This window comes from Arachis ipaensis, chromosome B03 (assembly GCF_000816755.2).
Source record: "Arachis ipaensis cultivar K30076 chromosome B03, Araip1.1, whole genome shotgun sequence".
NCBI classification, from domain to species: Eukaryota; Viridiplantae; Streptophyta; class Magnoliopsida; order Fabales; family Fabaceae; genus Arachis; species Arachis ipaensis.
Genome location: NC_029787.2, coordinates 6,038,200 through 6,052,878, shown reverse-complemented (window position 1 = coordinate 6,052,878; position 14,679 = coordinate 6,038,200). Strand labels below are relative to the sequence as shown.

General features: G+C 30.7%; 1 protein-coding gene across 3 annotated transcripts; it reads left to right on the top strand.

Annotated features, from left to right (window-relative positions):
* LOC107628996 (cyanogenic beta-glucosidase) lies at positions 3,743 to 7,788 on the top strand. Of its 3 annotated transcripts, none has more exons than XM_016331658.2 (13): positions 3,754 to 4,089; positions 4,177 to 4,246; positions 4,913 to 4,971; positions 5,106 to 5,181; positions 5,283 to 5,360; positions 5,447 to 5,534; positions 5,636 to 5,891; positions 6,089 to 6,204; positions 6,300 to 6,517; positions 6,691 to 6,722; positions 6,884 to 6,986; positions 7,105 to 7,213; positions 7,323 to 7,788. In XM_016331658.2, exons 1-13 carry the CDS (start codon positions 3,931 to 3,933, stop codon positions 7,492 to 7,494), a joined length of 1,536 nt encoding a protein of 511 aa, XP_016187144.1. In that variant the 5' UTR covers positions 3,754 to 3,930; the 3' UTR covers positions 7,495 to 7,788. The 3 variants fall into 3 exon arrangements, with proteins under 3 accessions (XP_016187146.1, XP_016187144.1, XP_016187145.2); XM_016331659.2 differs by having other exon boundaries at positions 4,029 to 4,089; positions 4,906 to 4,971; XM_016331660.2 differs by lacking the exon at positions 7,323 to 7,788 and having other exon boundaries at positions 3,743 to 4,089; positions 7,064 to 7,204.

The following is a 14,679-nucleotide window of genomic DNA, read 5'->3' as shown; positions in this document are numbered from 1 at the left end:
TTACGGGGGTGTTACTTAATATTATTATTCTTGCAAATTATTATTTATTCTATTAGTTAGAATTTGTTAGTGTAGGTTGTTATTTTTAGATATATAGAAAATTGTTAGTAGTAGATTTTGTTGTTTTTGTTGAACTGTGAAGTCAATTAGTGCAGCAATAATACAATCCTATTAGGATTAGTGCTTGTATATATAGCAAAATATTACAATTGTATTCACTGAGTTTTATCATTTTACAAGTTTAATTTCTAATTTCTTCTTAATTTCTCTATTTTTATGTTATTCTCCATGTTTTGTTAATGTTGCAAGTGTGAGGAGTGTATGAAGTTAGTCTTACATCAAAGAAAGCAAGGAAGAGTGAGGAATTTATAAGATGAGAGACCTATTAACTTGTTATCTTAAGGTTTTGAGTTGAATATGATGTCTTGGTGAATCATCAAAAATCTTCCTGACAAAGGTGCTCCGGACGGATGAGCTAAAAAGAGGGAAAGTTGATACTCGATGTGGAGGCTCACATGATTGAGCTCCCCTTGCCCAACATGTTCATACGCAATTTTAACAAATTTCTTAATTATTATTTATTTATTAGTGATTTAGTTTCTAATATGCTACATGGTTTTGTTTTAGAAACTGGAAACAGAGCTTTGCTCTTATTACGGCTTTCATATGATTAATCAATCTTCTCTTTTAATTTAGTAGTTAAAAAAGATGTTTATTAATTATTAGTTACTACGAATTTATATTAGGAGGAAATATAAACGATTTCTATCTCGCCAAACGTAGCAAATATACTTTTTAGCTCTAAATTTGTTATATTTGTAAATGGTTCTGTTCTGCAAATTTATTTTACACCTTGATTCCCTTTTCCATTCTAGTGTAATCCAAGCAAGAAAAAGCGAAGAGGCTTATAAAATAATAAAGCAAAATGTTAATTATTAGGGTTTTGTTAGGTTTACAGTTTCAGAAGCGGCTATGGCGGTTACAATTTTTCAATACAAAGTTAAAAAGGTTCCAAGTATTGAAAAATTTCTCTTTAATTATAAAAAAGACAAAAGATTTGATGTAAACATTTTTCTCTTTAATTATAAAAAAATAAATCAAATTGGATGGTTCTTGTAATTAGTTCATTAATTTATTTAAATAAGTATTGAAATTTATTAATTGGTCTAATAATAAACACTTAAATAAAATTTTGACCTACAACAAATTAATCTTTAATCTATCCGACTAAAAATATCATAAAAAAATATAAAAGAAAATAAAATGTTATTAATACTCTGTAAAAACTTAATTATTGTTCCTAAAGCAAAAAATTTTTTAAATTAAACTTATTATTTATCGTATTTATGAAGATGTTATAAACCAATAAAGATTTTAAGAGATTTAATAAATTTTAATTACATAAAATCTAAGTAGAGATTCAAATTTTAGTAAGCTAACCTGTAAAATTAACATAATATTTACATAAATCAACTCAAAAACTAACATAAATTATTATTATATATTTTGAGACCGAACTAAGTTAATTATAATTTTATGAATCAATTTAAATCTAACTTCAAATTTCAAAAGCTAAATTAAGGCTTAGTTTGGTAAAATTTTTATTTTTTAAAAGTAACTTATAAAAGTTAATTTTTAAAAGATGGCTTTTTAAAAGTTGTAGCATCTAAGTTTGGTAAATCAAATAAAAAATAGCTTTTAATAAACACAAGCAATATCAATTACGTTTGGTAAAATAGTTTTTAAAATTTAAAAATACTATAATAGACATAAATGTAAGTATTAAATTTAAAAATTAGTTAATATATGACGTTATATTAGACCTTTAAATTTTGAAAAGTACAAGCCAACTTTAAAAAGCTTTATGACTTGGTTTGGTAAAACTTTTACTTTTTGAAAGTGGCTTATGAAAGCTGTCTTTTAAAGACAGCTTTTTAAAAATTGCAGCACTTGCATTTAGTAAAATCAAATTAAAAATAATTTTTAATAAGCACAGACACCACAATTATATTTGGTAAAACAACTTTTAAAAATTAAAAAGATTATAATAAACATATTTATAATGAAAAATATATTTTTTTAAATTTTTTAAATTTTCATATAATATTTTAAAATAAAAATTCATAATAAACATAAACATAATAAATAAACTCTTTATTTTTTAACTTTAAAATTTTATATAAGTATCATAAAAATTTATTTTATGCTAATATATGATAGAGATGTATTTGTGTTAAAATTTGTGAAGATTAGGTTAAAAAATAAAAAATATATGAAGATTGTGTTAGAATTTGTGAAGGTTGGGATGAGAAGTTAGAAATACACGAGGATTCTAATGGCAATATAATGGCGAAAAATATGTGCGTGAAAATAAATAAAATTTAGTAAACACAAGCCAGCTTTTAATTGATCGGATCAGATCGCGGATATTTGCTCTACATCCGCGTATCCGATCCGCACAATAATAATTAAAAAAAATAAATATATGTTTGGTAATTATATTTACTTGTTTGTATGTTTTAGTTAGTAATTATTATTCATATATTGTATTATTTTTATTTTTGTTATTTAGACAGAGTTTGATTAAAAATATTTTAGGAATAAATAAGTTTAAAAGTATAAAAGAAATATTTTTATTGAATTTTTTTACATATAAATATGATTAAAAAGAGAAGATTTAATTATGCGAATATATCCGATATTCGATCCGATTTACACATTTACGGAACAGATCAGATCTGGCACTAAAAGGCGCGGATATCATATTTGATCCGATCCGATAAAAATTGTGCGGATCGGATCGAATTTTCGGCTATATACGATCCGATCCGCGGACACCCATAAGCCTGGTTAACAATGGATTCTCTAACAAGAAGGTTAAAAATCTCAACACTACAAAAAAGAGGCGGCTTTTTATTTTGTGTGTGTGTGAGAGAGAGGTGTATAACAAGATGCTGTGAGGAGAGAAGTGTTTTACATTGGTGTGGTTACACAAATGACAAATTAGAAGCACCCATTTATTTGTATTGTTTTGTTTTTTAAACAAACAATCACAAATCGTACGGTCCAATTTGTGTCATTGAAAATTAAAAAAAAAATTAATATTAAAATTGGACTGTCCGATGTTTATTTTAAAAAATAAAAAAATTTAAAAATATAAATCGGACCCTCCGATTTGTAATTTATTTTTTTTTAAATAAATCGGATCGTCTGATTTAAATATTATCAATTAAAAAAAACACCATATCAAAGAAAAACACCTAATCTTCTGATAATAACGTATTACACATATATTTAATCAATATACAACAAAAATTAGCCAAAAGACGCGATACACCTATTTTTTTATGCATGTATTACACTATAAATAGAAAAAAAATAAATATCATTTACAAATTTCTCGAAAAAGAAGAATGTTATTTTCTAAAAAAATATAGCAATTTTTGTATGTATATTCCTGAAAATGGTAGAAGGCTTTATACTATACAATTTGGAATGATGACTCAGGTGGATTACAAAAATGATCAAGAATTTTCTCAAGAAAATATCTAGCTAACAATTAATGTTATGACTTATGAGTGTAATTCACTCATTAATATCATTTATCTGTAAATAAATTATGGATATGATTTGAATTTTGTTGATATTTTTTAGGGTCATTAGAGTATATATAAAAATAGAAAATAGAGATGTATGAAGATCTATCATCTTTTCGTTTTATTTTGATTAATATGTGTTATTATAATAGGGAATTCAATTTGTTGATACACAATTTGTAATTGGAAATTTAATAACACTTATAATGTTATACCCGTAAAAATAATTAGAATGAAGAATAAAGAAATATAGACATATAAGATATGTGAAGTGGCTGGTCCCGCCAGTTGATGATAAAAGCAGAGAGAGTGAGAAATGGTGTGAGCTTGTGAAATGTTGATAATGGAATCGAAGAAGGTGCATGCACTAATTGGCGTGATTGTTAGCATTTGTGTTATTGAGAGTGAGGCCACCATTCTCGATGTTTCTTTTCTCAATCGGAGCACTTTCCCCAATGCCTTCATCTTTGGGACTGCTTCCTCCGCATACCAGGCACTTCAATTCAATCTTCTTCTTCTTAATTTTATTGCTCTCTGAATTGTAGTAATAATTAAGCTACGTGATTTTCATTATTTGCAGTATGAAGGTGCAGCCAGGGAAGGTGGTAGAGGACCCTCTATATGGGATACTTTCACCCATAAATACCCAGGTTTGCGCTTTCTCGATATAGACGCACAGAATCGTATTTAGTAGATGAGTATGAACAGAAATATTGTCTCGAAAAACTTCGTGCTTATTCAAAAAGGACGGAGAGATATTAACATGAGAGGCAATTTATTTTTCATTTTTTTATTATTCTTGTTAATTTTTTGTAATTATATTTTTTATTTCTAAATTTTTTGAATGAAAAAAATTAGAATAAATTAGACATTTATAATTTGTTATAGTTTATCACCAAACAAAATACAAGTATACTAATTTTTGTGTCTCTGTTCTTTGTGTCTTATTTTTAGTATCTTTTCTTGTCATGTTCTCATAACCAAACATAGCTAGCCCTACTTCTTCAATTGTTGCATGATTACTGAATTTTGTGCCTTCTTGCTAGAATATCGATTTAACTATTAAAATCTTTTGATACTATGATTCTACAAAATTTTAATTAGTTCATACAATTTTACAATTTAAATTTTGTTATAATTTTAGGTTTTAGTATTTAATTTACTTGTCTGATTTCACGTGAAATCTCGATTTTCTTAATATCTGTCTTGGTATATTAATTTTTAAAGATGTATAAAAAAGTGACCGTGATGATGGTGTAGCCTTTAGCTAATTACATGCGGTGTTCGGGCTTATTTATCAATGGAATAGCTTGCAGGAAAAATTAAAGATGGAAGTAATGGAGATGTGGCTGATGATTCCTATCATCAGTATAAGGTGTGTGGTTTGAAACTTTGAACTGTAATGTAATGCCACATATATGGGTAGTTTTTTAATATAAGTGAAAGAGTATGAGTAGAAATGTGTTGAATACTTGAATCATGATAGAATGGTCTACATGTGTGTTTTAGGAAGATATTGAACTCATGAAGTATATGAATTTGGATGCTTATAGATTCTCCATTTCTTGGTCAAGAATACTCCCAAGTAAGTCTTATTAATTTGCTTCATGTTAACTGCCACCCAGATAACAGTAGTAGTAAATGGTAATCAGCCGTTTTCAATTTCTTGTTGTGAACTGTTTGCAGAAGGAAAGCTTAGTGGAGGTGTAAACCACAAAGGAATTGAATACTACAACAACCTCATCAACGAGCTATTGGCTAATGGTCATAGTTGATAGTTCAACATTTTTCTATCCCATTATTATATTCATGAAGCTGTTAATCATAAATAATCCTTAAGAATAATGCAGGTCTGCAACCATTTGTGACTATTTTTCATTGGGACGTTCCTCAGGCCTTGGAAGACGAGTATGGTGGTTTTCTAAGCCCGCACATTGCGTAAGTGACCCTAATTTTCCATCCAGAGTAGTTTATCTATCATTATATTGAGGGAGAGCTTCTAGCAAAATATATGATAATTTGTTCATATGAGGATGCAGAGATGATTTTAAGGACTATGCTGAAGTTTGTTTCAAGGAATTTGGTGACAGAGTGAAACACTGGATCACTTTGAACGAACCCAAGAGTGTGAGCAAGAATGGCTATGCAAACGGTAGGTATGCACCAGGGCGGTGTTCTGATTGGCTAAAACTGAATTGCACGGGAGGTGATTCGGGGACTGAGCCATATTTGGCTGCACACCACCAACTTCTTGCTCATGCTGCTGCTGCCAAGCTGTACAAGACTAAGTATCAGGTTCTCTGTGTTTTTTTGAAAAACTTTCTCATTCATAAAATGATTTCTTATGTTATAAACTTTATGAACTAGCCAGATGGTTTAGAGTTCAAAGCTTCTCAGTTTCATTTTGGTGGAGAACCACTCTTTAATCTTTGTGTGTACTTTAGAATGCTGTTATTATTAAATGTCTAAGGTAGTTCAAAATGTATGTTCAGGCATCTCAAAAGGGTTTAATAGGGATTACCTTAGATTCTGACTGGTTTGTGCCAGTTTCGAAAGCAAAATCAGATTGTGATGCTGCAAGACGAGCCCTGGACTTTATGTTTGGATGGTAAGGTTATATGTATTTAAACTGTTCAAAGCTTCAAGAGAAGAAGCATTAACAACTGAGATAAACAAATAACTTATTGAAACTATTTGGTTTAGGTTTATGGAGCCACTCACTAAAGGTGAGTATCCAAAAAGCATGCAATCTATGGTAGGAGATCGGCTGCCAAAGTTCTCTGAAGAAGAATCCCAGCAACTTAGGGGATCGTTCGATTTTCTGGGCCTAAATTATTACTCATCCTTGTATGCCGCCTATGCGCCTCACCTGCGCAGTGCCAAACCAGCTCTACAAACTGATGCTCTTGTTAACACTTCAAGTAAACAAAGCCTTATCTCATATTATGACATCTTAATTATCGAATAGCTTATGTGTTTTGCCCCTGCTTGCTTCATTATTAATATAAATGGCCAACAACATTGAAAGAAAACTAAATGCATGTATTCACATTGTTCTCTTTTTTTTTTCTTTTGAAAAAACAAATAATGACAGATCAACACAATGGCAATCCCCTTGGTCCAGTGGTATGTTATGTAATGTAGTTTAGCACTTTAGCATTCCTTTTTGTCTATGCATAATATTACATTATTGATTCCATTAATCTAACAATATATCCGAAACCGACTACAATGATGATTATGTTCAACAACCATTTCTCTTTTAATGATTAATTATATCTATGCAGGCTGCTTCAGACTGGTTATGCATTTATCCAAGAGGATTTCGTGAACTATTGCTCTTCATCAAGAAGCAGTACAGCAACCCTGTGATTTACATTACTGAAAATGGTAAGGCTAAGACATCATTTTTTTTCTTTCTTCCCTTTTTCTCTCAGACACCCTGCTATTTGATTTCTAATTTACAGGTTGATTTTGCAAATGAAATTCTAACAAGATCAAATTTTAGGCTATGATGAGTTCAATGATCCAACGCTATCACTTGAAGAAGCACTTATAGATACTTATAGGATTGATTACTTCTATCGTCATCTTTATTATCTTCACACTGCAATCCGGTAAGCAATAATGCATTATGAAAAGAGCTTCTCTATTTGTTTATTTATTTATTTCATATTATATGTATTTTATGAGGTTGGTTTCTCTTCTTCATTTTCCCCAATCAAGGGATGGTGTGAATGTAAAGGGATATTTTGCATGGTCATTGTTGGATAACATGGAATGGGACTCTGGCTATACTGTGAGATTTGGACTCATCTTTGTGGATTTTAAACATGGCTTGAAAAGATACCCAAAACTCTCAGCTCATTGGTTCAAGAATTTCCTCAAAAAGCATTAGCTAGACATATATATGTGACACAAGCAAAGACCAATGTATGTGACTATGTGTCTTCTGTTTACAATTTTAATCAACTATGACATGAGGTGCACCCTGTCTTGTTTCTTATCAGACTTTTTTGGAATTGTGTTATGCTATGGTGTATAGTATTTTTCTATGAAGAGAGAAAATTGTCTTTTTTGTAACCATTTTCTGAGTCTATTATTCATTCCATGTCAAAACATTAGCTTACTTGATTACTTCTTTGTGTATTCTCCGGCAGAGATCAGAAGATGAATTCGTCAAATTTATGTCCAGGCCGGTATAGACACTAACTAGAAGTTTTATATATTTTATTTATTTTTAAGACTGCCATATAGAAAGAAACAAATAACATGCACTCTAAAAGCAGATAAATACTATTGCATGGATTGTATATGATGACTCCTTCTTTCATATGATGTTATTTAAATTAAATGCTGAATTTGTCTTAGCTTGTTGGAGGAAAATGTGCACCATGTTCTAAAAGTATAGATCAATTGCACTGATTCGAATTCAAATTCTTAGTAGTTCGAGCGTCAATTCTTGGCCGGCTCAATTTGTTGCACAAATATCAAAATATATATAATGGATTTTAGTAGTTGTATTAGTTGCATTATTTTAAGTTTCCATCATAAAATAACTTTTCCATTTTGAACATGAAAGAAGCTGAAGATTCTTATAAAGTATTCAGACTAATAATATAGGTAAACCCCACCAAATTTGAAGCATGTAACATTTCACTCTCTTCCTCCTATTACTGGACCAACCTAGTAATAAGCATATTCAATTGTGTTTTAGTCTTGCATTAGATTGATTCCTTATACTTAAATTGCTTAATATAATACGCATCAACATTTAAATTATCATATTCAAATGAGTAATCGTGTATGTGTATATTTGTTACTTAAAATGATATGTTGATCTGTTGTTTTTCAATTTCTAAATGCTAGCTGGTTAGCTTGTCCCTTCACAAAAAATACTTCCATATACACGTGTTTCGAAATGGTAAAGTAATGAAAATTTTAATTAAGTTAAACAAGAAAAGGCCAAAAGGGATACCAAGAAAAGGCATGGTACCTAAATTAATTTTTTATTAGATTAATGTTGATGGTAATTATTAATTGAGTTATACTACGTGTATATTAAAATCAGCCATCAAAATCAGTCATTAGTATAAAATACATATCGAAATACAAATACACATTGAAAATAAATTAAACTACACATGTATTTATACACAAATATATTGGTGACTGATTTTGATGTACAAATAATATTATCTTTATTAATTATAGTACGAATATATAATGAGTACATAAAGTTAATCATCAAATATATTTTTTATTTTTTTTATTCATTTAAAAAAATTTTAAATGAGAAGAACTCATTTTCTTTCTTCTCCACTTTCAGTCTTAACAAATGTCTGGAATATGAGCTAGCCAGAAACTGCCATTCTAACATTTATTGAGGGATTCCATCCACAAAAGCAAAATTTATGGGTGACCAATACGTATCATCATTTAGCTATTGTGATTCTTTTTCTTTTTCGGGATTGACCACATTATAAAAGAGATCTCTTAGAAGCACACATCCAAGGATAGATTGGGGCGTGGACATAAAAGGTCTTGATGATACCATCAATAATTCACTTTATTTTCAATTAGGTCTTGCTCTAACCTCTTTAAGAGTTATTACTTTCTTGGTAGCTCAACACAACGTTTATAGTGCAAGATTTTACTAATACATGGCAGGATTCATTATGACTGGAGTTTTTGCTCATGAAACTTATTTTTTATTAGAGATTACAATCCAAAATAAAACGAGGATAATATATTGGCAAGAATGTTAGACCACGAAAAAACTGTATGAAAGGAGTATACAAGGTTAATCATCATATATTTTTTTAGTTTTCTGTTTTCATTCATTTAAAAAATTTATCTCTCTCTCAACCTTCACTCTTGAGACAAATGTTGAAACATGAGCATCGCTAGATCTTTCCGTATTTTAAGAAGACATGCTAGATCCTTCTTTTTGAACCAATTTTTGTAAAAGGTTCTTATAACCGATTTCATTCTTTTCTGAAAACCTTGTACTAATGAGATGAGAACTGAAACCTCCACATAAGACCACGGGAGAGAGAGAGCGACGACAAAGGAGACATCAGAAACAACAGAGACGGTAATGTAGAGGCAACTCAGGTTAATTATAGTAAGAGTACATCAGGAGTACATAAGGTTAACCACCAAACATTTTTTTAGTTTTTTGTTTTTGGGCTTGTTTGGGTGAGCTTCTAAAAAAAGATCTTTTTTCGAGTTATCTTTTTTTAAAAGATCTTATGAAAAAGTAAAAGTAATTTTATGTAAAAGGTTCTTATTTGAGACAAATGTTGAAATATGAGTCTCGTTATATCTTTCTGTATTATAAGAAGGCAAGCTAAATCTTTCTTTTTGAACCAGTTCTTGTAAAAGGTTCTTATATGAGTGCGTCTTACCTTACTCTGCCGATTCTACTATTTTAAAAAAACCTTATACTAATGAGCTGAGAACTTGAAAGCTTTTAGCCAAAGAGGATGGAATACAAGAACGACAGACAATAGAGACAGCGGCAACTCAGGATAATTATAGTAGGAGTACACAAGGGTGTAAGTTACCGAACCGGACAAAAAATTATCGTAGAATCGAACTGAATTTTACAACAACCGATTGAAAAATCCAAAAATCGGTTTTTTTTTGTTTTTTTTTCGAACTAAACTAATCGGTTCGGTTCGATTTTCGTTTGCCTTTGCCAAAACCGAACCGAACCGGACCAAATCGAAGAATGAGGGTTCAGCGAAGTGTGTTTTTACTAAGTTACCCTTTAAGCTAGGTATAAAAGCAACTCAGCCACATAACCTAGCTTTCTTCTTCTCCTTTTACGCCGCGAACCCTAAACCCAGTCTGCCGGTCACCACACTTCTCTCCCCCATTTTTCGAAGGTTCCACCTCCGACCTCCATGCTTGAGAGAAGGAGGGGCTGAGGGAGACAGAGAAGTCGCCAATCGTCGCTTGAAGTCGTTCATTCATCGCCGTCGCAGGGTCGCCGTCGTAACAAAGCCAAAGCCGAGCAGCACTCCAACATCCAACCAGTCCGTCGCCGAGCAGCAAACGATTCGCCGAGCAGCAAGAATGAGGTGGATTTGTATTTGATGGATGGTTTAGAGAAGTCTCGTGATCAAAATACTTTTGACACATTGAATTGGTGGAAGGTAAATTTTAGCAAGTATCCTATCTTATCCCAAATAGCTAGAGTGCTTAACAACTATAGGAGCTTATTAAAGAGTTTGAGAAACTTGAATTAGGTATGCAAAAAAGAAATTTGTAGTTCCTTTCATGGTTTATGTTTATAATTTATAATCTATATTATGTTTATAATCTATATTGATTTTCTTGTTTTATTTTTGTAGAAATTGCACCAACCAGAGAAGATGAAGATGAGTCTGGTGTGGATTCTGATTAAACATGGTGGCTGTTTGGTTTTTATTTGTTTAAAGTGAATGTTTCGGTTTAAACTGTGTTTATTTTTGTTGTTTTGCTAGATATTTTTAATTGTCTTTGTTTTATGTTTAATTAAGTTGAATTTGTATTGGATTTGGATGTGATATACTCTTGTTATTCTAGTTTATTGAAGGTTTTAAACTTCATTTTATGATATTTTAAATTCTGATAATTAGGTGTAAAAAAACTGAAAAAACCGACCAAACTAAACCGCTGTTGGTTCGGTTCAGTTCGGTTCGGTTGCTCAAACAGCAGCTAACCGAATGGTTGGCCTCTTTGTAGAACCGATCAAATCGGTTCGGTTGGTTTTCGGTCCAAAACCAAACCGAATCGAGCCGATTACACCCCTAGAATGCATCCTATGGTTACTAGAAATCAGGCTGGAATTTGTAAGCCGAAACTGTTCACTACACTGGTTTCGTGAGTCTGGTGTGGATTCAGATTAAACATGGTGGTTGTTTGGTTTTTATTTGTTTTAAAGTGAATGTTTCGGATTAAACTGTGTTTATTTATGTTGTTTTGCTAGATATTTTTAATTGTCTTTGTTTTATGTTTAATTAAGTTGAATTTGTATTGGATTTAGATGTGATATACTCTTGTTATTCTAGTTTATTGAAGGTTTTAAACTTCATTTTATGATATTTTAAATTCTGATAATTAGGTGTAAAAAAACCGAAAAAACCGACCGAATCAAACCGCTGTTGGTTCGGTTCGATTCGGTTCAGTTGTTCAAACAACAGCCAATCGATTGGTTGGCCTCTTTGTAAAACCGATCAGGTCGGTTCGGTTAATTTTCGGTCTAAAACCGAACCGAACCGATTACACCCTTAGGAGTACATCTGGAGTACATAAGGTTTACCAAACATTTTTTTAGTTTTCTGTTTTTTTTCATTTAAAAATTTTTAAAATGAGAAAACTCATTTTTCTCCTTTTTCACTTTCACTATTGAGACAAATATCGAAATATGAGTCTCACCCACCAGATCTTTCTGTATTATAAGAAGGCAGGCTAAATTCTTGCTTTTGAACCAATTTTTTATAAAAGGTTCCTATACAAGTATGTCATATCCTACTCTACTCCACAGAAAACTACGGGGAGAGAGCGCTAGAGATGGTGGACTACGAAAAGAAAAAGGAGGGACCAGAGACTAATTATAGTAGGAGTACATCAGGAGTACACAAGGTTAACCACCAAACATTTTTTAGTTTTTTGTTTTTATTCATTTAAAAAATTTCAAAATGAGAAAACTCATTTTTTCCCTTCTCACTTTCATTCTTGAGATAAATGTCGGAATATGAGTCTCGTTAGATCTTTCTGTATTATAAGAAGGCAGTCTAAATCTTTCTTTTTGAACCAGTTCTTGTAAAAGGTTCTTATATGAGTGTGTCTTACCTTACTCTGCCGATTCTATTATTTTAAAAAAACCGTATACTAATGAGTTGAGAACTAAAAAGCTTTCAGTCAGAGAGGGCGGAATACAAGACCGAGAGACAATAGAGACAGCGGCAACTCAGGCTAATTATAGTAGGAGTACATCTGGAGTACATAAGGTTTAGCAAACATTCTTTTAGTTTTCTGTTTTTATTCATTTAAAAAATTTTAAAATGAGAAAACTCATTTTTCTGCCTTTTCACTTTTAATATTGAGACAAATGTCAGAATATGAGTATCGCCAGATTTTTCTGTATTATAAAAAGGCAAGCTAAATTTTTTTTTTGAACCAATTTTTATAAAAGGTTTTTATATAAGTTTGTCATATCCTACTCTACTCCACAGAAAACCACGGGGGAGAGAGAATTAGAGAGGGTGTAGTATGAAAAGAAAAAGGGAGGGACCAGAGACTAATTATAATAGGAGTACATCAGGAGTACATAAGGTTACCCACCAAATATTTTTTTAGTTTTTCTGTTTTTTCATTTAAAAATATTTAAAATGAGAAGAACTCATTTTTCTCCCTCCCTAATCTTTCACTTTTGAGACAAATGTCGGAATATAAATATCGCCTATGTTATAAGAAGGGCAGGATAAATCCTTCATTTTGAACTAATTCTCGTAAAAGGTTCTTATATGAGTGTGTCACAGCTGCCGATTCTATTATTTTTAGAAAATTCTACACAGAAGTTATGGTTAATTTCTACTAAACTATTGAAGATACTTTGTTCTAACCTAGGATTCAATATACTGCAAATCAATCCTAAATGAATATGGTGATAAAAAGAACATAGGAAGTCTCCAATATATAACTACTCAAGAAAGAAGAATTGCATCTGATCTTCATCTCTACCATTAAACACCAACGTAAAAAATTTTATACTAACGAGCTGAGAACAAACATCCATATAAGACCATGGAAGAGAGAGCGAGAAAAGTAGTGTACAATACAGTAAATGAGAGAGTAAAGACAACAGATACGGTGATGCAGGCTAATTATAGTATGAGTACATCAGGAGTACATAAGGTTAACTACCAAATATTTTTTTTAGTTTTCTATTTTTATTCATTTAAAAATTTTTAAAATGAGAAAAACTTATTTTTTTTTCATCTCTCGACTTTCACTCGATACAAATGTTGGAATATAGACCTTGCCAAGTTTTCTGTATTATAAGAAGACAGACTAAATCCTTCCTTTTGAACAAATTTTTGTAAAAAGTTTTTATATAAGTGTGTCATCTATTATTTTCAGAAAATCCTATACTAATGAGCTAAGAACCTCAAACCTCAACGTAAAATTACGAATAGTGGAATAGAAAGCCAGAGATAACAGAGACAGCAATATAGAGACAACTCAGGCTAATTATAGTTGGAGTACATAAGGTTAATTACCAAATATTTTATTTAAAAAATTTTAAAATAAGAAAAATTCATTTTTTTTCTTGCTCAACTTTCAAAGTTAGTTGGTTATCTTTTTTAATGAATTTTATTGGTTTGCCGCTTCAAAAGTATGTCAACCAGTCATTTACATTGTCAATCATTTTATCTTTCATAAAAAAATAAACATATTAAAGTGGACTACCACATTATTAGTTAAAAATATTTATAGGAGTACATTAGGAGTACATAAGATTAACTACTAAATATTTTTTTAGTTTTTTGTTTTTATTCATTTAAAAAATTTCAAAATGAGAAAACTCATTTTTCTCTCTTCTCACTTTCACTCTTGAAATAAATGTCGAAATATGAGTCTTGTTAGATTTTTCTGTATTATAAGAAGACAGGCTAAATCCTTCCTTTTGAACCAGTTCTTGTAAAAGGTTCTTATATGATTGTGTCTTACCTTACTCTGCCGATTCTATTATTTTCAAAAAACCTTGTACTAATGAGCTGAGAACTTGAAAGCTTTTAGCTAGAGAGGGCGGAGTACAAGACCCAGAGACAATAGAGACAACAGCAACTCAGCCTAATTATAGTAGGAGTACATCAGGAGTACATAAGGTTTACCAAACATTTTTTTAGTTTTTCTGTTTTTATTCATTTAAAAAATTTTAAAATGAGAAAACTCATTTTTCTTCCTTCTCACTTTCACAATTGAGATAAATGTTGGAATACGAGTCTCGCCAGATCTTTCTATAATTTAAGAAGACAAGAAGACAGGCTAAATTCTTCTTTTTAAACCAATTTTTATAAAAAGTTCC

Bases quoted from the DNA above. Each gene is read 5' to 3' on its own strand.
- LOC107628996 (XM_016331658.2), top strand. From the start codon at position 3,931: ATGTTGATAATGGAATCGAAGAAGGTGCATGCACTAATTGGCGTGATT. The intron at 5,182-5,282 runs GTAAGTCTTATT...AACTGTTTGCAG, and splicing joins TTGGTCAAGAATACTCCCAA to AAGGAAAGCTTAGTGGAGGT. The intron at 7,214-7,322 runs GTAAGCAATAAT...TCCCCAATCAAG, and splicing joins TATCTTCACACTGCAATCCG to GGATGGTGTGAATGTAAAGG.